Source organism: Penicillium waksmanii (assembly GCF_028829765.1).
Source record: "Penicillium waksmanii strain IBT 27052 chromosome Unknown utg000004l:1.0-5674109.0:1.0-5678898.0, whole genome shotgun sequence".
Taxonomy (NCBI): Eukaryota; Fungi; Ascomycota; class Eurotiomycetes; order Eurotiales; family Aspergillaceae; genus Penicillium; species Penicillium waksmanii.
Window position 1 is genome coordinate 5,438,855 of NW_026643251.1, and position 22,684 is coordinate 5,461,538.

The 22,684-nt window shown below is 47.0% G+C and overlaps 6 protein-coding genes across 6 annotated transcripts; 4 read left to right on the plus strand and 2 right to left on the minus strand.

Annotated features, from left to right (window-relative positions):
• Nucleotides 1–267: 267 nt before the first annotated feature.
• On the minus strand, nucleotides 268–729 carry N7481_004876 (Major facilitator superfamily domain general substrate transporter; the record flags this gene model as incomplete). The annotated part of the gene is made up of 1 exon (XM_057264095.1): nucleotides 268–729. One exon carries the CDS (start codon nucleotides 727–729, stop codon nucleotides 268–270), a length of 462 nt encoding a protein of 153 aa, XP_057125756.1.
• A 1,187-nt stretch (nucleotides 730–1,916) lies between these two features.
• On the minus strand, nucleotides 1,917–3,322 carry N7481_004877 (major facilitator superfamily domain-containing protein; the record flags this gene model as incomplete). The annotated part of the gene is made up of 3 exons (XM_057264096.1): nucleotides 1,917–2,622; nucleotides 2,686–3,060; nucleotides 3,108–3,322. The coding sequence occupies 3 exons, from the start codon at nucleotides 3,320–3,322 to the stop codon at nucleotides 1,917–1,919; spliced, it is 1,296 nt and encodes a 431-aa protein (XP_057125757.1).
• Nucleotides 3,323–5,686: 2,364 nt separating this feature from the next.
• Nucleotides 5,687–13,364, plus strand: N7481_004878 (type I polyketide synthase; the record flags this gene model as incomplete). The annotated part of the gene is made up of 5 exons (XM_057264097.1): nucleotides 5,687–6,342; nucleotides 6,402–11,124; nucleotides 11,184–11,468; nucleotides 11,590–11,945; nucleotides 12,002–13,364. The coding sequence occupies 5 exons, from the start codon at nucleotides 5,687–5,689 to the stop codon at nucleotides 13,362–13,364; spliced, it is 7,383 nt and encodes a 2,460-aa protein (XP_057125758.1).
• A 1,894-nt stretch (nucleotides 13,365–15,258) lies between these two features.
• On the plus strand, nucleotides 15,259–16,329 carry N7481_004879 (uncharacterized protein; the record flags this gene model as incomplete). The annotated part of the gene is made up of 4 exons (XM_057264098.1): nucleotides 15,259–15,510; nucleotides 15,572–15,739; nucleotides 15,803–15,888; nucleotides 16,137–16,329. The coding sequence occupies 4 exons, from the start codon at nucleotides 15,259–15,261 to the stop codon at nucleotides 16,327–16,329; spliced, it is 699 nt and encodes a 232-aa protein (XP_057125759.1).
• A 2,418-nt stretch (nucleotides 16,330–18,747) lies between these two features.
• N7481_004880 (uncharacterized protein) lies at nucleotides 18,748–19,299 on the plus strand (the record flags this gene model as incomplete). The annotated part of the gene is made up of 1 exon (XM_057264099.1): nucleotides 18,748–19,299. One exon carries the CDS (start codon nucleotides 18,748–18,750, stop codon nucleotides 19,297–19,299), a length of 552 nt encoding a protein of 183 aa, XP_057125760.1.
• Nucleotides 19,300–20,688: 1,389 nt separating this feature from the next.
• N7481_004881 (dihydrolipoyl dehydrogenase family protein) lies at nucleotides 20,689–22,209 on the plus strand (the record flags this gene model as incomplete). Its single annotated transcript, XM_057264100.1, has 1 exon — nucleotides 20,689–22,209. One exon carries the CDS (start codon nucleotides 20,689–20,691, stop codon nucleotides 22,207–22,209), a length of 1,521 nt encoding a protein of 506 aa, XP_057125761.1.
• Between the last annotated feature and the right edge of the window lie 475 nt (nucleotides 22,210–22,684).

Genomic DNA, 22,684 nt, shown 5'->3' on the forward strand with positions numbered 1-22,684 from the left:
CCGCCGACTTTATATGGGGGTTCTCGGCCGCCTTCATTCACCAGTCATCTATCGTCGTAAACGCACCTGGTGGCTCCATTGCGGCACAAGGGGGAGGTTCAGACAGTGCAAATGGAGGGTTTGTCGTGGATACCTCTAGGGTCCTCGAGACGAGCTCCGGCGTGCGATAATCCTCGTTCCTACGACAACAACAACATTGGAACAACCTACCTCGGGAGACCTTATTCAGTGTACAGTCGTGTGGTCTACATGAATTCGTTCTTGGTATTAACCCCGGTGGATGGATAATTTGGTCACAGTGCGGCCATCGGACCAGCCATGTTCTCTCCAATTGCTGAAGAATGCAATAGTCGCACCCAGATAAACGGACCCGGCAAAGATATTTGTTAGCATACCACGCACAGACTTTGGGGCAATTTCGGCGATGTACATAGGCCCGACAACGGTAGTCATGCCAATTCCCAGGCCTGCAATGAATCTACCCCCGAGTACCTGGCCAAGATTACCGTGGCTGGCTACAACAATGATGAAGCCGACAAGCCACAGAACGCTCAGAATGCGAAGAGTTTGTACACGACCGAGTTTGTCACAAATAAGGAAGGTAAGGAAAGGACCAACTATGCTGCCAAGTTGCACCATCCTCGTGATGTTTGACAGAGTACTGGCTTGATGGTTTTGAGATCCATTCTTGAGATGAAACTCATCCTTGAAGCTTTGTAAACTGACCATCTCGCCAACAAGTCCTTCGTCAAGACCACGACTGGCACCAAGAAAACCTATTTGCCTTGGTAAGAAAGTTTGCTCCAACGAGGAAGGCGGTGCATGCCATACCGAAAACAGCAGCACTTCAGAAAAGCCTGCGGTTCAAAGCCCGATGAGGCGTCTCTTGGAACCCTTGCGGCTTCCATGTTCTAAGCGCCATCACAATCACTGAAGTATTCATATTTCCAGAAAAGGATGATTCTCGTATAACTATAAGACCAGGAGAAGAAGAAGCTTCCCGGGGAGTACGAAGGGAGCCTTTCACCTGTTGTAATACCCTCCATGGTTCATGGGAACTATTTTATCAAGAGCCACCATTTCCCGTGGTCATTGATGGGGGGAACTCAGGGAAATGTTCAAGTCGGGCTTTATACACCTGGGGTAACCACAATGAGGGGAAATCTAATGTCCCGCACATTAGTGTCGCTTAAAAGCAACCCAAGGCATGACTTCGGTCAACTTCCGGATCCTGGGTTTAGCCTCGAGGCCCTCACTTGGGCAGCTGGACGACTTTCAAAAGTCAAGCACCTAGGTAGTATCCGACGAAGATGAAAGACATATCGGAACTTGAACTCGCCATTGCATATTTCAGATTGGGGTACCGAATAATGAAGTATTATAATTCCGAGTCAGCGGTTGGAATTAGGTCAGTTGTATCATGTCATTTGATCTACTATCCTTCATGGGACTACATTTTGAACTTGAATGGGACGAACTTGGAATAAACAAATCATAAGACCTCACTAGTCCCGGTCTGCTTCATTTGAAATGCAACTAAACACTAGTCTGATATGAGAATAATAAGATTGAACGCAATATGATTTGAAAGGTTTGCCATACCTGGTGTTAATAGAACTGCATTTGAGACTCCGAGATGATATCCTGGGCCAAACGCGGGCAATGCTGCCAGGAGCCATGGTACTATGAGACTAATTAATAAAGACCAGATAAACAATCGGTAAATTAGAAATGGGGCGATTGAAGGGGGGGAATCCGCTGAGTAGCCGGATATGCTATTTGAACAGATGAAACTTCCGGCCTGGGGCTGCCGTTTGTCTATCACAATGGCCGGATCTGCATAGTAGTCCGAGTCTTCGTGTTAAAAGAAATATCTCTTGAATCTCCAGAACTCATACCGTAGCGAGAAAAACTATCTATTCAGCTGAACTAAGAGCTTGCTTTGCCTTGTAAAATCGAACGTTATCTCTTTTCCACATCATTGCCACGGCAAATAACTGAGCAATTGAAAATGAACCAGCGAGCCTCATTTGTGTGTTATAAGCCATTGCGTAAACCTCACGAACGTGAGTTTGAACGTTCGATGACAGCGACATGATCGATTCGGTTGTCTCGGACAAGGCAGCTAGCTCGGAAGAAAGCAAAGTGGATGAAAGTCGGCTCTCAATGTAGTGGTTAAGAATTGTGGCTGAAGCAGCGACACCAAGAACACCACCAAGCGTTCTAAACTGTATACCGATGCCAACTGCCGCTGACTGATCATCCTGATCTACCACTAGCGGTGCAGCCATGTAGAAGGCGGCTACACTTAAGCCAACCCCCAGTCCGGCCAGAACGAGGTATCCGAACTGACCAAGCCAAAGATGAGTCACCGGTTCCACACAAGAATAAAGAAAAAGACCCGAGACTTGACAAGCTACACCAGCAAGAATTATGTAGCAGAAGGGAATCGAGAGTCTTCCCGCAATGATGGAGCAGGCTATAATGCCGATCGGGCAGCTGACCGAGAATGAAAGCAATTTAACACCTGCTCCGATCGGGGAACTTCCGTTGACGATCTGAAATCTTTGTGGAATATTGATAATGCAAACAAATAAAGGCAAGCCAGTCGTGAAAAATCCTCTAAACGTTTCGTGTTAGTTAACATCAGGATTAGACAAAAGAATAATCGAGATTAACACATACAACGCAACTCCCATGAACACGCGATTGCGTGCTAGCCACCATGGAAACATCGGGATTATCCCGAGATCATGGCGGCAGATAAACCACTCCCAATAAATGAAGGCAATACAAGCAACACCTGATATGACGAAGAATGCGACGACTAGCCCAGAGCCCCATGCATATTCAGAATTGCCCTCTTGAAGGGCAGCGATGATAAATGAGCAGGAGGTCAAAGTCAAAAACGAGCCCAAAATATCAACACGACGGAAGAAAGATTTTGTAGCCAGCCAGAACTGTGACTCAAGACCGGGAGCATGATCTGGGCTGCCGTGCGGGAAGTGAATGGGAAGAGCAAATAAGATGCAAACCCAAGATACGATACCCGCGGGAACACTGTTATGATTAGACGGTTTAAATTCCCCTGGGATAGGGATACATACTTATAGAGAAATACCCAGCGCCAACTGCCACTATTGGCAATGGCACCACCCAGCAGTGGACCGAGGACAAGGCCCAATGACGAGATGCCACCAGCCAGTGAGCTGACCTTGTCGAAGTGCTGATAAGGCACAATCCGAACAAAAGAGAAAAGCGTCAAGGAGTAGACGCCGGCACCCCCGAGTCCCTGAAGAGCTCGGAAAATGATACTTGACATGGAAAGTCTTAGTTCAGGGGATATTTCGGATTCAATAGTAACTTACAGTTGATTGAGCGTGTGAGATGCTGCACAGCCGGCGGAGAAAACAACAAAAAGAAAGAGGGATGCGAGTACGGCAGTCTTGATGCCTAATATGGTACTACAATTCGACCAAACGATCAGGAATCCTGCTCATAAAAGTATCAGCCCAAGAAGGTAGCAATGTCGAAATTGAGTCATGGTTGTGCTGCAAACCTGTATATGTGAGCAGATAAGCTGTGATAATCCAGCTGCCTTGATTCGAATTCTCAAGATCATTGGTAATCGTGACAAGTGACGTGCTAACGATGGTTGCTTCAAGGCAAGTAAGGAAAAGGGCCAACCCGAGGCTAAAGAGAGGCCTAATTTAATTTGGATCGGGAAGAACTATGCTGGTGTGGTTTTACTTACCCTATTCCACCAAGATATAAGCGAGCCCCGTGCAATGTACTACCCCATTCAACGGGGGATTTAGCTTCTTCCGCCTTCATATCATAGGATATGAAAAGGTCCGGTGGGGGAAAGGGGAGGACGGAGTACTTTTCGCAGAGTGCAGTTAGTAGTAAAGCAACTCGTGTGGATAGGTAGCAGAGAAATTGGTTGTCAGTTGCGACGGAGATGACGATTTATGTAGCTATGTCGGATAATCCCATCAATGCATTTGTCTTAAATTCCAGTATCAATTCCAGTAATAATACCGTTTCATCAAATTATTGGGGCTTGCATGTAGTCCTTGCAGGCTGTTCCCTCCCTAGTCGATATGATAGATCGCCTCGTTCGCTCTCAGACGGGCGGGTGCGTGGAACCTCCTTTGTCCCCCGATTGCGCTAGACCGAATTAGCTTGACCATCGCGCACCAGCATCTCGCGCTAGCGTTTCTCGTCGATCACACGATCGGCGGGACGCGTAGCCGCAGATTGCGATCAGAAAACTTTATTGGACGCGTGTAACAAGCATGGGCGTGTCCAAGAAACGTGATGCGGCTAGTGGACAAGACAGGATTTGCTGTTAGAATATGCAACGGTATTTAATGAATCTGCGATCCTAAAACTTGTGGATTTCTCCAGCTGCCTGGTGATGTACCCTGCCGCCGCCGGCTTCTTTCTATGCGAAAATAATGATCTTAGCGTAATATGCAGTGGCATCCCCGAGCGGGTCATTGACGTGGCCTTCCTAGCGGATAAGAGAGAACAAAGACCACGAGGCTGAGTCTGCGAGGGGTTTACCAAGGGCTCCCTCTCTCTGGCCAACTAGTGCTTTTGCTACAGTAGATGGCGTACCAAGTTGCTCAAAGCCCGCAACTATACACCGCGGGGCCACCTCGCATGTGGATACCTAAATATGAGTTCACTCTGTGTTAATGTATTCGTGCCTAATTCAGTACTCCCACAAACGCGAAAGGTGAATCCTAACTTGAAGTGAATGAATGTTAAGATTTGAAGCAACTCGCAAAAAGGCTAAGAGCACTAGGATATCTTGAGGAGATATATCACGCGAGAGCAAGTTGGTTTCATAGAATAGTAGAAATACTACTACATACTGTCTATATGCGCCCGATGACGTTGCTTGACCTCCACTACTGCCTTTTTTGGTTTCTAGTATAATGCATACAGGTCTGCATACTAGCTCTTCGCGCATGTCTCTCCCTGGCGACTTGCGTTTGTGATTTCCAAAAAAGGTCTAACCAATTTTTGATCTGGAGGAATCCCCTCATTTTATCTTCAATAGTACCAACATTTACCCAGGTGGCCGAAGTGCCCCCGAACTTGATGGAAAGTATTGGAGGCATGGTTGAATTCAGAACTTATTTTCAATACTGGGATCTCCAGGGCTACTTGTTTTGAATATGGCAGGTAGTCGCGAACACATAAGGTAGAACCGTCACGGTGTTCTTTCGGTTTTATATTCGATTGGATGTATTTTCAGGGATTGGTGCTCTGGAGAAGCGGGTTAAGCCAATTATAATCTATGACGCAAGAGGTCGGCGCCTTATAAGGATCCCTCCCTAGCATATACTCAAGTATACTCAAGTATTACAGGTCGAGTTGAAGGTTTACACTACTCTAAAGTGGGCTCTGAATGGGGCTTAAAGCTAGTTTTTCTTTGTAAGTACTAGGCAGGGCCATCCCAGCTAGGGGCTGTATCCGTCTGGACAGAACTCACCGATGGTTGACCAACCGGCCCATTCCAAAGCTCTCAATTCCTGTAGGATGAAGGTATATAAGCATGGTTCACCATACCTCGAAAATTCGCAAGAAACCTCTTTTACCTTTGTATCACATACACTTCTTCATCTAAATTTCCTAGAATAAGGAGCTATCGATTATCAAGAGAGATAAAACAATGTCTTTTCCTACCGTCGACACCAACGACGCAAGCAAGCCTGCCACGAGTGAAATTGGACTCAAGACGTTCGATATGACTTCAACGAGGCACCCAAACCCTGCGACAAATTGTGGTGAGTCCACCGTGGATGGGATATCACCACAGGGAGTTATGAGTCCTTTGCCTATCGCAATATGTGGAATGTCGGTTCGCCTCCCTGGAGGAATCCATACACCCCAGGATTTATGGGAGTTTCTCGTCTCCAAAAGTGATGCACGTGGCCCTGTTCCGAAGTCAAGATACAATGCATCTGCCTACTTTTCTGAAACGACCAAGCCCGGCTGTGTTAAAGCCCAACATGGGTACTTTCTTGATGAGAGCATTGATATTTCCACGGTAGATACTTCCTTCTTTCATATGGGAAAGGCCGAGGTTGAGCGAACAGATCCTCATCAGCGTCAAATGTTAGAAGTCGTCAGGGAGTGTATTGAAGATGCCGGTGAAACCAAGTGGAAAGGTCGACCAATTGGTTGTTACATGGGCAGTTTCGGAGAGGATTGGACAGAGATGTTTGCAAAGGAAAACCAGCAGTATGGTCTGCACCGAGTCAGTGGCTATGGTGATTTTGTTTTAGCCAACCGAGTCTCGTATGAGATGGACTTCACTGGGCCAAGGTTAGTTGATGCTACTCGGATAATATTTACCCGGAAATTACTAATAACATTGAAACTAGCATGGTTATCCGTACAGCATGTTCTTCATCCCTTGTGGCTCTACACGAGGCATGCGTGGCAATCGGGAGAGGCGATTGCGAATCCGCGGTAGTTGGGGGAGCCAACTTGATACTTGGGCCGGGTATGACCGCGGCGATGTCCGAACAAGGTGTTTTGTCACCAGATGGGTCATGCAACACATTTTCCGCCAATGCCAATGGCTATGCTAGAGGCGAGGCCGTTTCAGCAGTATTCATAAAGCCCCTTTCTGCTGCTATTCAAGATGGAAACCCGATTCGAGCCGTTATTCGAAGCACTGCCTCCAACAGCGATGGGAAAGGAAGCGGTGGCATGCAGGCCCCAAATGATGTCGCCCAGGAAGCAATGATCAGGCGAGCATATGAACTGGCAGGGATCACAGATTATTCTCAGACAGCATTTGTCGAATGCCATGGAACAGGGACTTCTATTGGCGATCCGACAGAAGCGAGAGCAGTCGGTCGTGTCTTCGGCCCACACGGAGGCATCCATATAGGATCTGTCAAACCTAATCTTGGACATTCCGAAGGTGCCTCTGGTCTGACATCCGTTATAAAGTCTATCTTAGCACTGGAAAACAGTATTATTCCGCCAAACATCAAGTTTAGCCAGCCAAATCCTGACATCCCGTGGGATGAGTGCAAGCTGTCCGTTCCCACAGAGCCAACACCGTGGCCAAAGTCCCGAGTCGAGCGTATCAGCATCAATTCTTTCGGAATTGGAGGCACTAATGCACATATTATTCTTGACTCCGCGAAAAGCTTTGGTATTGCAGCTGCTCCAGACAGACCTCTGACGTCACCACAACTACTTGTTCTTTCCGGCACTAATGTTGACGCGGTGAAGAGGAGCATTACACTCTACAAGGACTACGTGCTGGAAAATCCTTCCAAGGTACATGACCTGGCATTCACATTGGCTATGAGAAGAGAACATCTATCACATCGGGCGTATGCAGTGGTTAATCTATTTGGCGGCGTGACAGCATCGGTGCCATTCAAATCTTCCAAATCACCTCAAATCGCGATGATATTTACCGGCCAAGGGGCCCAGTGGCCTGAAATGGGCCGCTGTCTCATTTTGGATGACAAATTTCCAATATTTCGCAGGACTATACAGTCGCTGGACCGTCATCTTCAAGCCATATCCCCGAACCTATCATGGTCCATCGAGGAAGAATTGCAGAAGCCCGCCAAACATAGTAGACTTCTTTCAGCTGAGCTATCTCAACCCATCTGTACTGCAATTCAAATTGCTCTTGTTGACACCATGACATCCTTCGATATCCATGCCTCAGCCGTTGTCGGTCATTCCAGTGGCGAGATTGCTGCGGCATATGCCGCTGGTGCCCTTGAGGCAAATGATGCGATGGAGATAGCATTCTACCGCGGGCAGGCTACCCTAATGCAGACCAAGTCTGGTTCGATGGCAGTGGTAGGCATAGGATATAATGGTATACAAGATCATCTACGGCCAGGTGTCACTGTTGCATGTCAGAATTCCCCCAGAAGCATTACCATCTCTGGAGATACGGACGCAGTCGAGGCAACAATTTCCAACATCAAAAACGCGCACCCTGACATTTTGGCAAGGAAGTTGAAAGTTAATAAGGCATACCACTCTCCACATATGGCTGAGATCGGTCCTTCCTACCATAGTCTCATCAAAAGACTATCCTGCGGACCCCCAAAGAAACTGTTTTTCAGCAGCGTTGAGAGCGGCAAGCTTATCCAGGATGCGACGCTAGGCCCCGAATACTGGCAGAGAAACCTCGAGTCGCCAGTTCTCTTTCACGCGGCCGTGTCATCCCTACTAAAGCATGAAGTCTCTGAGAATATGATCCTTGTTGAGGTCGGCCCACATGCGGCTCTCGAGGGTCCCTTGCGGCAGATCCAAGCTGAAACTTCAAACACATCAGCCTATGCTTCGGTCCTCCTTCGAGGCCAGAATGATGTGGAAAGTCTTTTGGCGATGGTTGGCAAAGTTCATTCTCTTGGCTATTCTGTCAATCTGGAAGAGACAGTGTCCGAAGGCCTCACTCTTCCTGACCTCCCGAGGTATCCTTGGGACCATACTCAAAGCTTCTGGTATGAGTCAAGGTTGACTAAGGAATGGAGACATCGTCGGTACAAGCACCATGACCTTCTAGGTGTTAGAGTCGCTGAAAGTACTGAGTTTGATGTGCTTTTCCGCAACCTTTTCCATCTTGAAAATGCACCATGGATGCGTGACCACCAAGTGGGCGGTGACATTGTGTTTCCATTCGCGGGTTACGCAGAGATGATAGGAGAGGCACTATCTCAACTGTCTGGTGTCCCTGACGCATTTCGTTTGCGTCATGTTGTCATTAGTACCGCTCTTGTTCTGAAAGATAATCATCCAACAGAGATAATGACAACGATTCGTCGTCGCCGTTTGACACACAATCTTGACAGTGATTGGTGGGAATTTACCATTTCTTCATATAATGGATCCACATGGACAAAACATTGTTTTGGGGAAGCTCGATCACAAGTTGAAGATTTAATCGTTGGTGAAGAGCCAAAGTACCTAGTACGGAAGGTTACAACTCGTCGCTGCTATGATGCCATGGCAAGGGCTGGCCTCAACTACGGTCCCTCCTTCCAACGGCTAGATCATGTCCGCGCTGACACAGGTAGCCAGGTGGCCACGTCGAAGGTTAAGAGCAGGCAAACAGATAGCAGATATTATCGACTACATCCATCGATCATTGATGCCTCCTTACAGCTACTCAGCGTCGCGGTTACGAAGGGCTATATGAACACCACAGGAAGGATGATGGTTCCAACAAGCATCGAGGATATTTGCATCTCCCGTTGTCATCAAGATATTCATATCCGAGCATCTGCAAACTATTCTCCAAGCGGCTGCGTATTGGGATCTGGAGAGTGTGTGACGAGCGAAGGAAAGGTTGTTCTACGGGCCTCTGGTATAAAGCTATCATGTGTGGATGATAGTGTCACAGAGGAAAGCCCAAGCGGCTTCTCTCGGGCAAGATGGGCACCACATCTTGACTTTCTCGATGTGCAGTCATTGATCAAGCCTGTGTCTGATAACAGCACGCAAATGCGCATATTAACAGAGCTATCGAATATTTGCATGGTTTACACAAAACGTGTACTCGTGAACCTCGAAAGCCCTCTTTGTCACTTGAAAAAGTATCGTTCATGGATCGTTCGCCAACTTGAACTCTCTGATCTCCAACATCTCCACTGTCTAGATAACGATTCAATCAGAGTTCGAGTTAGACAAATTGTTGCCGAGCTATCAGAAACCAGTGCCAAAAGCCCAGCCATCGCGATTCAAAAGATCTTTGAGCACATTGAGAAGATTTTTATGGGAGCTATTGATGGCCTCGACTTACTCCTTTCTGAAAACACATTGATTGATCTTTATGCCCTAGTAGATCAATGCGATGAGTCACAATTCTTCGAACATCTCATTCACACAAGACCAAATCTTCGTGTCCTTGAGATCGGCGCTGGAACGGGCGGATCCACTGCTAATATACTGAAGCTCCTGACCCCTGGAAATCGGAGGCATTACTCGAAGTATACTTTCACTGACATCTCTTCCGGCTTCTTCTCTGCCGCGAAAGAGCGTTTTGGGATGTATGCAAACATTGAGTACACAACTCTGGATATCAGCAAAGATCCCTGTGATCAAGGGTTCCAAAATTCCGAGTACGACCTCATCGTCGCAACCAATGTGATACATGCAACCCCGTCTCTCAATGAATCCTTGCGCAATGTGCGAACATTGCTTGCCCCAAATGGCCGTTTGCTTTTGCACGAACTCACCCCAAGCTCGAAATGGGTCAACTATATATGGGGTATTCTTCCTGGCTGGTGGTATGGGGAGGGTGATTCACGAGTTCATGAACCATATGTTGATCTCAAGCGATGGGAGTCCGAACTACAGGCTGCCGGGTTTCGTTCCCCTGATGCGGCGGTTCTCGACTCTCCAGAACCGTATCATGTAGGATCGGCAATTGTAGCCAGACCAACGCTTGATGTTATTCCGATCAAGAGGGTCACCCTCCTCACGCTGTCTAAGTCGAAGAATGTCGACCTACTAACACAAGGGCTCGAGCATAGGGGTTATACGGTTTACCCTCGTGGGCTGTATGATATGCCTCTACCTCCTGGACAAGACGTGATTGCGATGATTGACGATGAAGCTCCCTTCTTCGAAGATCTTGATGATGAGAAATTTGGTGGATTCAAATCTTTGATTGAAAACCTGAGGGACCGCGGACTACTTTGGGTTACTGGCCTCTCCCAAATTCAATGTCGAGACCCGAAGTTTGCCCAGATTAATGGGACTGCGAGGTCGTTGCGGTCAGAAATGTTGATTGATATTGCTACCTGTGAGGTCGACGACGTCCCCCAATCGATCGGCAAAATTGTTGATGTTTTCGAGAGCTTCCAAGTTCGACATGAAGAAGAGTTTGTCAAGCCCGAGTTTGAGTACGCAATCGTGAGCAACACTGTTCATGTTGGGCGTTACCATTCTTTCCCAGCTCAGGATGAGATCCTAGCCTCAAGGGTTAGCGACAGTATAGGTCTTCAGACCAGCAAAGTCGGTCGTCTGTCCGCTCTGCACTGGGCCGAGCAAGAAATACACTCGCCGAAGGCAAGAGAAGTAGAAATTGACATACACGCGACTGGCTTGAACTTCAAGGTAAGTCCTCACTGGCAAAGGTTCAACTGGAAGATATTCATTGCTGATGCCTATTATAGGACGTTTTATGTGCTATGGGAATTGTCGAAACCCAAGAAAATGGATTTGGCCTCGAGGCCTCTGGGATAGTTCGTCGCATTGGCCAAAAAGTTCAAGATCTTAGACCTGGCGACCGCGTCATGATTCTTTCTTCCTGTTCATTTGGGTCTAGGGTTGTGGTCCCCGAGGACGTCTGTGAAAAGATTCCTGGTGGCCTCAGCTTCGAGGATGCCGCCACTATGCCTTGTGTGTTTGCCACAGCCCTCTACTCCATATTCGACGTCGGGAATTTGCAAAAGGGCCAGGTAAGCGCAATAAATAATCGAACTCTATGAATAGAGTTAAAACTAATGATATCTTTGTAGTCTATTCTCATACACAGTGCATGTGGGGGGGGTTGGAATTGCCGCCATTCAACTGGCCCAGATGATTGGTGCAGAAATATTCACTACAGTTGGAAACGATGAGAAGGTAAATTTTCTAATGCAAAATTTCGGATTGCCACGCAACAGAATTTTCACTTCTCGCGATACATCTTTCGTGAACGACATCATGAGAGAGACAAATGGCGACGGTGTCGATTTAGCACTCAATTCGCTGTCAGGAGAATTGTTGCACGCGACATGGACTTGCATTGCAGAGTTCGGAAGGATGATCGAGATAAGCAAACGAGACTTGATGGGCTTGGGAAAGCTTGATATGAGACCTTTTCTTGCCAATAGAAGCTATTGCTGCATTGACCTCGACCAAATTTGTCGAAAGCGATCGAGAATCATAAAGAGGTAAGTCTGCATCCCTGGCAATGATTACGTGCACAACGACTGACAACGGTGAAAAGACTACTCCGAGAGATCGTCCATCTAGTCAAAGAACGTTATATACATCCAATAAGGCCCATCAAAAAATTTCCTGCCAATGCGATACTCGATGCGTTCCGCTACATGCAGCAAGGTGTTCATCTTGGCAAGATCGTTGTATCAATCCGAGACAATAAGGGTGAACTAGGTCTTGGTGAGGGTATCCAGCCCCGGAGAGCAGATACTAATTTCGACAAATCTGACGCATTTCTGCTTGTTGGTGGCCTTGGGGGCCTAGGTCGCTCTGTATCGACGTGGATGATGGAGCGAGGAGCGCGGCACTTTATCTATCTCTCTCCGACCGCTGGGACGAAGAAAGACCACCAAGAGTTTGGTGAAGAGCTGATGAGCATGGGATGCAGGGTTTCATTCGTCCGTGGCAGTGTTTCAAATCTCAAGGACGTTATAAAGGCCATCGCGCGATCTGAAGGCCGGCTGAAAGGAATATTGCAAATGTCCATGGCACTTGGCAATCAAACCTTTCCTCGGATGTCACTTCACGAATGGAATACAGCCGTGGACCCGAAAGTTCGAGGGACTTGGAATTTGCATCACGCATCCATTGCTGCTCAAGCAGAACTTGACTTCTTCGTTCTATTTAGCTCGATCTCTGGTATATGTGGTCAGCCTGGCCAGACAAATTATGCCGGTGCAAACACTTTCTTGGATGCTTTCGCACAATACCGGCTAGGGTTGGGACTACCAGCTTGTGCAATAGAAATTGGTGCCGTGGAAGAGGTTGGCTTTCTCGCAGAGCACGAGGATATCAAGCAAAAACTCCAGGCCGCCGGTTCCTTACCTGCTCCAATCTCGGAATCGGAACTCCTTCTTGGCTTGGAACTGGCGATGAAATCCAAAAAGTCAAGGTCCCCAAATACCGCCAACAACATTTGCCTTGGGCTTCGAACTAACATACCTCTCCATGATCCCAACAATCGCTTGATCTGGAGGAAGGATGTCCGCATGGCCATATTCCACAATACCGGTGCCTATGAGGTATCTTCGGCGGGCTCCATCAATGACGCCCTCAAATCATTTATCGTGGCAGCTAAATCAGACCCAGCCCTTCTTGTTGAGAGCCATTCGGCTCATTTCCTCGCTTCCGAGATCGGAAAAAAAGTGTTCAGTCTCTTGCTGAAGCCGGAAGAGGACCTAGTTACTTGGTGCTCCCTTTCCGAGCTGGGCATGGACTCCCTTGTGGCAATAGAAGTGAGACAATGGTGGAAATCAATTTTTGAGTTTGATATCAGTGTCCTGGAGATGCTGGGAATGGGCACTCTAGATGCGCTTGGCGACCATGCTGCTAAAGGAATGCTTCATTTGTTCCATAACATAGGAAGATAAATAGTTTAGGTCAAATTTATTATTTATTTGTTGCTCGAATTCGCTAATCTTCCAAGCTCTTGCAATATTTTTATCATTCTAACGTAGAATACGGATACTGCAATACTACTATTCCTAGACATCGTTCTCGACCACACTTGGGTACTATCAGTGGCGCTAAGAGGTGAATGATTGCAGCGCGGGGATCCCAATGATTACGGGTCCTGACTAGTAGTTATATCCTTGCCGCCACGCAAGATGCTCATAGATTCAACATGGCCACCCGTTTTGCAGAAGTTAACTGATCTACTACTACCCAGGTATGCTCCTTGCTAAATACCCTGTATATAGACACCTAGAGTTTGCTTGCTCATATCGCACACACGCTCATACATCTCTCTATTCCTCACGTACTCCCACGTGCAGACTTAGCTAGACCTACCCAGAGCAGAGCCGTGGAGATTACCCGTGTTTCACCTCTTCACATGCGACAAGCAATTTCGGGCTTGCAATAATATTAGTCGCAGCAGCACGGAGGACTGTATCCTTTGATCTTCATGGGGCGGGGTCCGGGACGGGCCTCCGCCCGGGCGGTTTGTACTCCGTAGCTGACCCTCAATTCTTGGTACCTGGTGGGGCCTGGGAGCTCGCAAGCTTCGGTTATGTGGATCCCTTATTCTTATTCCAAATCGGCACTGTCCATGTCTACAATTTTCAACAAAATGAAGTCCTCTCAGACGGTGCAATGGGTCAGCACGTGAGCTTCATGATCCCTATCTCTATGCAGTACGGAAATCAATACGCAACCAGTTACCAACTTCTTTCGATCGGAATGTTTCCACGAAGGTATTCGGGCCTGCAAGTTGTATTTGTCATTGCAGATCTCTAAGTTAGCTTGTTTTTACGGAGTTTAGATCACGGAGTCCAAAGCTCCACATGTGCATGCACCGGCCACTCTTGCTGATTCTAGCCTTGGGGGCCATACCGATACCAATTTCCCCGCTCGCCCGTGTATTTTACAAGGCTTACAGTACGTACATACAGTACAGTAAATAGGCAATTTCAATGAAATTGCCTCACTTTTCAATGGTTTCGGGAGAAGCCGGCATTACCCTCGCACCACGCTCGCTTTGATTACGTCCTTGTAGGTGAATGCCATTCTTTGGGCAACATTCAAATCACTTCCGGACTTAATTTGAAGACCAGAGTGGAGGGCTGTGGCAAGGAAGCTCAATTTACCTATCTGGCAGACGAAATCGCAAAAGGCAGTTTGGGAAAGAGGGGGGTGGGATCCCCGGCTACTTTTTAAAACGACCACGGATCATCGGTCCTAGTATTGAGTAATTTCGCATGTCTCACTCCTATATCAGGAAGTGATTTGCAAATTGGCAGTTTTGGCCCTCCATGTCTTGAATCTACCTCTATGTAGGTCCTGCGTATGGAGACGCGCAGTTCGGAGTCCGGAGTACGGGTGCCAAGTACACATATTTAGATAGACAAATCGACGCAATTTCTCGCCCAATTTAGCGATGTCGCAACCAGAAACTATCGGCTGAATCTGTATATCCGGTGCCTCCAGCTAGCAATAGATTATTTCACCCTTCTGCCACTCCCATCACCTTCCATCTGTATCCCAACTATCGTCAATCGTTACTTCCCGCCTCAGGTCGGTATGGCAGGATTTACGGTTTACAACCTTCCGACTTCGCCTCCAAACTTGGATCGGGTGGGTGTTTTCTATATTTTACTATGTGTTATTTGGTCCGTTCTTTTAATTGGCGGGATGCTCTTTTGTTGGTTCAATCGTCGAATTCCTATCATAAGGGTTCGCGGGATCAAATTGACATTCACTGCAATCGCATTGCTTCATGTATACTGGATTCTTGGCCAAATAACCTATCCAATCCGACCAACAATGCCTACTGTTGTTGCTTCTGATGTCCAGTATTTTGCCATGGGCATTTATTTTCCTTTTGGAATTGCCCTGTTTCAAGCTTCCAACCTCCGTTTCCTCTATGTCGCAAAAGCACAAAGACAATTCGCCAATGCAGATTTCTATAACGCCAGAAAGTGTAACAAAGAAAAATCTTCAATCTTAGGTCGATGGAAAAGCATGAAGTATATGAACAAAGTATTACTTCTCATAACGACGGGCATGGTGTTCCAGGTATCTACTCTCTCCGTGCTATCCGATAGGTGACATCAACTCACTTCTACCTTTGACACAGCTCGTTGTCACAATTGGTATGTGGCTTGCCTGCGCTAAATACCACCCAACTTATGGTATTTCTGGGACGGAAGTGCATGGTACAACACTCGCAGAGCAAAGAACCTCGATGGATCAGGGATGGGAATGGTGGCCATCGGTGTTATGGCAGGTCGTTTGGACATGGGTTGTGCGTTTTTAAAAATGATTATCAGCTCACAGACACAATTCTTACACAATATAATTTCTCTAGGCCGCACCGATTCTCTTCATGAGGGCCTGGGGAGTCCGAGACACCATGGGATGGCGAACACAAACCATCGCGTGCTGTGTTGCGAGGTACGCTTACACTACTCAATTTTTATATTTCACGCTTGCTTACATATGTACCCCCAGGCCCTAGTCTCCATGCAACACCCATGTTCCTAATATCATCATACTTCCCTGTCTTTGCAAAAATAAACGTCTACTTTGCCCCAAGTCAATGGTAATGTCCCTGCATTCGTATAGATATTTTCCAGCTAACACAGTTGATAGGATACATTTGTCAATCTTCATGTGGGAGATATTTACCGTCTTTGTTCCAGTTTTCCAGGTTTTGAGGCTGCGGGCGATGAACAGAAGAACAGCAAACTCGATGGCCAAGTACGATCCAACTTCTTTCTCAATGATCGCAAAGTCAATCCCTTCATCGCCCTCATTCGAATGGGAGTCTTCCTCTTCATCCACAATTGCAGAAAGCCCTCAGTCGGCTCTGTATTTCAAGGAACCACTTGGTGATAGGCTATATACAATGGATGCTCTTGAGCATGTTCTTGAAAAGGGCTCAGAACCACTACTGCAATTCGCCGCACTGAGTGACTTCTCCGGTGAGAACGTTGCTTTTCTTGGTGAAGTTAGGAGTTGGAAATGTTCTTGGGGGGGCAAACATTGATAATATCCGAGTCCCTAATGCGTTCAACCAAGCGTTGGGAATTTATGTGACTTTTATCAGTATACAAGATGCTGAATTTCCCCTCAACATATCCTCACAAAGTCTGGGTCATTTGCAGGAAGTTTTTGAAGCCCCAGCAAGACTACTCTTTGGTGATAAAAACGTCAACTTTACATCTCCCTTTGTGGAAGATGGTAAGACACCATCATTGGGCAAGATCGGCATCCAAAGGTGTATTGTTCCGACATACACAGGACACATTCCCGAATGTTTTAGTCTCTCTATATTTGATGATGTCCAGTACCATATCAAATGGCTCGTCTTAACCAACACGTGGCCGAAATTTGTTGATATAATGAGACGACAATCAACTGATACCGACCATAATGATCATTCATCATCTCTAACAACATTGGGGAGCCAGGTCCTTGATGATCGTCTCAGGTCGAATTCTTGATATCAATGCCTCTCCGATCGCAATATATCTATTTCAAGTTCTTTCTTCGCTTGAGGCCTAGCGAATCATGCTTCCAGCTCGCATTTCCAAGGTTGTGTGACCATATTCAATCCATCAGTATGTGTATATAGTAGTCGATGATAATTCTACCTATCAAGCTTGGTGTTAGCGCCCACTACCTTAGGGTTTAAGCCTGAGCTACTTCCATGTGTTGAAGCTACACTTCAAAATCTCCACATTGCGTATGCCGTTACTCAGAATCATGTTACCCTATGGGGATAAAAAGGCATTCGCGGACCAAATGGGTCCCTGCAAATGTCAAGCCATGTATAAGGTTAGCCTCCAAGGGTTGGGGGGTTCTGAAATCCCCTGCCATTTGACACCGCATTTACATAAAATTATTCGAAGAAATAACTCCCTTTCAGAGGGCCATCGGCTAGAGCTACCATGTTTATATATACCACTAGCAAGAAGGCACTAGAATTATTGTTCTATTAACTTCCAGCATGACGAACACCCAAAACAGGGCTTTTAGAAAGTCCGGGTTGTTTTTGTTTAAGAGAGACCCTTGAAACTAAGACCTATTGCAACATCTAAGATCAGGAACAGCTGCAATTGATAAAACCCAAAGAAACTGGTAAACCTTTCCTTCCTCGGGGAGATTTGAAGGTCTAAATCCTGGCACAGTTCACTGGCTACCATTTGCACTGTCCGATCGATCATTAGCTTGGCTGTTCGCAACATTTGAGATTAGTATCCTTTTAAGTAATTACATTACACAGCTAAACCATGCTATTGATTCTGTATACATGATCACACGCTGTTTTACGCTTATTAGATCGTGATTCTAGCTTATATTGATACCTCTGACGAGGGGCATAGCGCAATTGGAAGCTAGAGATGGCCCGCAGCTGAAATATCTAGCTACTCGTTCTATATATATGATAATTTTCCATGGTCCTGAGCCTCTAATAATACCTAACGACCGCGGAAATATGGCATGGGAGTTGTTTTCCCAGATAATTGGGATGCTAGCAGCCGTCCTGTGCCATCACTTAAGGGCTTTACGCAAGGGGATGGCTGAGCTACTTGCGAGTCTACCATGTTTGGTAAAATGGTTGACAGAATCTGTATATTTACTTGTAGTTGCTTTAGGCTTTGAAATACTCGCAGGCGGTGAAACTACTACATTTCAGTCAAAAGGTATTTAACAGTGATACCTGTAACTTCAAGCTCTTGAAATGGTGGAGTCCATTCTTCAGAGCTTCTACTTTCAAATATGCCTCTCACACGGCCAATTTGAGCTCAGATTACATCAAAAGCGCGCGATTACCACTGTGCAAGGTACGTTATACCCTCAAATTGATGATTTCTCGATATGACTTCATTCTCTCTGCTCAGTATATCCGCGCTAACTAACGCTTATTCTTCACGTTGACCCTCTATGTCGACTTAAACTTCGGTCCGATGTGTACCGCGCCACTTTCCCGGAACAAATATCATTCAAACCTCCCACCTATGGATTTATCTCAATTCGTGTTGCACGGGCTTGACCTCATGAGTGGTTGGATCCAATTCCGATGCAGCCACCTCCAGTAAGTTACTCTCACCGGGAGTGTTCTGGGTATAGCGAGAGTTAAACTTTAGCACGTGTTTGATAGCATTGAAATTCTTCACACTTTATACCAATTGCAAAGTGGATAAGATTGCCGCAGAGCAAGGCAGCGATGGATATCTCCCAGGTCTTTCTCGAGAAAAGATGCTAAGACACATCAGAAAGCACAGAAAGAATCTTACTGGTGCAGATATGGTTGCGCAGGTGGAGGATTTCATCGAGGTATGGATGCTAGCCAGGAAGACGATGACTGAAAATGAATACAGCACCTGCTTGAAGCATTTGGATTGTATAGAAAATATGATTGAGAAAAGCGAATATTTGAGCGATTGTTTCGACGTAGTCGAACAAATCAAAATCATTCGCCAGAAATGTCACGAGGGGCAGTCTATTGTCAATCGACTCTATGCTCAGGCCGACGCTGTATTGAACGCGGACTTCGATCGCGCCCGTTCTATCATTGACGAACTCTCGAACACTGTCCCAGGGTCCAGTGGAAGTTTCCAAACGATGTATCACACTGTCGACTTGGAATATCTGGCAAGAGAGCTAATGGACGCGAGAAAGGTCCAAGACCTTTCGAGAGTAAGAGATCTGCACTCCAAGTACACTAGCATCTGGTATGACCGGAAGAATAAGCTTTCGCGCATCGAAGAAATAGAGAGTGCGATTGCAGAGAATCTGGAGTGGTTTCCAACAATCTCTCGACCGGAAGCTGTGGAAAGCCGGCATCGAGCTCTGTGAGGAGGGTTTACGATACTGACACCCGGGACGAGGAGACTTCTTTCCAGCGCGCCAACTTGTGCGGACTGAGAGAAGAATTTGAAGTGGGACTTGTTTTAGAGTCGCTCGATGCGGCAGAAGCTGCGAAGGATTTTGGTGCATGTCTTGTATCATTCAATAGTCTCGCAAGGATCCGCTCGAGCAAGAGCGAAACCGTTGTTTTAGGTCGCCGGAGCTATATACTGCTGAGCGACAAACAGATGGTATTCTTGAGATTGTGCTATGAAGATGGATGTATACCCTGCGCAAGGTGGAGTCGCTGCTGTGAGACCCAGCCCTGTGCGTTCAAAGAGCATAAGGACCAGCATTATCAGAAGACACGGCATGATCGATCAATTTTCCGCACACCTTTCCGCTGTCAGCATCCTTTCAAGTGTGTGGAGGGTTTCTGCTTTCTAGGTTATTAGAAGATTTCAAGACAAGATAGAGTAAGATTCCGATATAGATTTATTGAAGGTACCATTTAAAATTTTTTCTTCTTTAGCCAGGACATTGGCTTGGCAATAATAACATTTGAGCCGCCGTCAGCAAGCGAAAAGGTCGCAAACCCCAGTGAGAATGTGATGGACAAAGCTTTCTCATTAACAGATATCGGGCGTCAGCCGATGACACGAAGTTCGAAGGGGCCGGACCATGGCTTTGCTGTCTTCTTGTTATCGAAAATAAGCGCGCTAAATGATAGGAGCAACCTCCGGTCGGCCAACGGTCCGATGGCACCGAATATCTAGACTGTGATGTCGCGTGCGTTGCCTAATTTGGCTGATTTATCGTTGATGTCACAAAGTCAATTATAGAAAGCAGACAAGGAACGAACGGTGCACTATCCAGCGGTTAATCCTTGTGTGGTATTTGTTAGGTTTCTAATAGTGACGTGTTAATCTTGTTGTCCGTTTTTACAAGGGTGCTCAGTGATTGGTCGGTATACATGACATAGTGGCAACAAGACTCACCACGGCGAGCAGTCCCCTTTCATTGGTGGTGTAATTTCATTCCACAGGCAGTAACGCTCTAGACCAAATGGCGGTGACATGGCTTCATCGGCGAGGGTTCCGCTAAGCCCGAAAATGGAGGCGATTGTGTCAAAGCGTAGCGTTTGATTGGTCAGGTGGTAATGCACTTTCATTGCTTGGATGCAAGCCGCCTTGAGTGATTGGAACGCATCTGACTCTGAGCGGGACTAGCTCCAGTTTTTTCCCCAGTGCTTAAGCACAGTATTTGATAATACCAGGAAGTAATACTTAATTTTTCTAGACTACTGCCCCCCCCACCACTTCCTTCTACAGACGCTTATCATACTGAAATTCTTCTTTCTTACGAATACTGTTCATATCATTGATCAGACATATCAATATGGCGTCTCGAGGCATTGATATCCACCCTAAGGGTTACCACCCTTCTTCCGTCGTCGAAAAGCTGTTCGACATTATTGTAATCGGCGGCGGCCCGGTTGGAAATTTCGCAGAAGGCCGTCTCGCCCGAGCTGGTCTGAGCGTTGCTGTAATTCAACACGAGCTGTACGGCGGCGAGTGCCACTTCTTCGGTTGTGTTCCATCCAAGGCACTTCTTCGGCCCGTCGAAGCGTTTGAGGCAGCCAAGGCCGTTGGCGGAGCCCGAGAGGCTCTCGGTGATAATAAGATTGATTCTAAGGCCGTATTCGAGAGAAGAGATAAGATTGTTGATGTATGGGATGACAAAAACTGGATATCTATATCGAATGGAGCCAGTGGGGCAACACTAATCCGAGGATTCGCGCGGATCGCTGGCACTAAGAAAGTTAGCGTCCACCCGCACGGCGAAACGGAGAGATATCTATTTGAAGCAAGGATTGCGGTCGTCGTTGCGACAGGCTCTACTCATGCTGTGCCTTCAATCCCGGGCATAGAATCTCTCGAGGAAGGCAAGGAGCTTTGGATCAACCGCGATGCAGTTGCTTCAGACAAAGTCCCCGAGCATCTGATAATTCTCGGTGCTGGACCGGTGGGGTGCGAGATGGCGACTTTTTACTCTGCCCTGGGCTCCAAAATCACAGTGATCACGCCAACGGCGGAAATCTTGCCCACAGTTGAGCAGGAAGCTGCAAAGATTGTACGCAAGAGTTTGATGCAGAGTGGTGTGTCAGTAAAGCTATCTTCAAGGGCGTCCAAGGTGGAAAAACACGCTGCGAACTCGTTGATTGTTGAGCTGTCCAACGGAGAAACGATCAAGGGATCCGTGCTTTTGAACGCGACGGGACGACGGCCCAGGACCTATGATTTCGGGCTGGATACTATTGGCCTGGTTGGAGATGGCCAGCCGTTGGAAACCGATGCGGCCCTCGCGGTTCCGGTACCAGAGTCCGCTGAAACCTGGCTATATGCAATTGGAGACGTCAACGGTCTTGGTCCAACTACTCACATGGGAGTATACCAAGCCCGCATTGCCAGCAACGCCATTCTATCCTCCATAAAGCAGAAGCAGCTATCTGTCAAGCTGAATCTACCCGCTGGAGTCTCAGTGACACAGTCGAAGTCCTTTGATCGTACCTTCCCCCAGGTCATCTTTACAGAGCCCAACATCGCTGCTGTTGGTCATACCTTGGCTTCTGCTAAGGCTAGTGGCCTCAAGGTGAGAACTGCTGACAGCGATTTCTCCATTCCAGGAGCATGGCTTTATGGAGATGGGCAACCTGGCTGGGCTCGGTGGGTGATTGAGGAAGAAACTGATAGATTGGTTGGCGCCACATTTTGTGCTGTCGAGGGATCTGAGTTTTTGAATGCTAGCCAGGTGGCAATTATGCAAGGTATGACTTTGAAAGAGATGGTACATGTGGTTCCCCCATTTCCTACTAGGGGAGAGATATGGTCATATCTATTGAACGCTGCCGGGTATTAAGTAATGGCTTAAATATCCCCCTTGGTTTTTTATTCAATCATCGAAAACAAGAGCCTCCTTGGGAAGTTCGATCAATGCAATAGTGGAAGATCTTTTTGAAAATCCTCTGTGAATGAAAAGAGTATAAGTCCTTCTGATGAGTAACCTAAAACATGTCTACCTGAACCATCCGATCGGCACATGACGGAGCGGCCTTCGACCCCCCTTCTCTGCCTTATCTAGCCTAATTAGATTGCTAGGCTTGAGGATCTTATTCATGTATTCGCTCCCTAGCAGGTCATTTGTCGGGCCTCCTCAGTTGCCGGTCTATCATTAACAACGGGCTGGCTAGTAGGAGCCCTGAGATAGTCAGCCCTATTTCCTCATGACTATTATATGGCAGTATACTAGTTGTGGCCTCAGAAATCCCTAAGCCCCCGGAGGATACGCCGATAGGTGTAATAGGTGTAACGAACTAGGTCGTTCCCATTGTTGT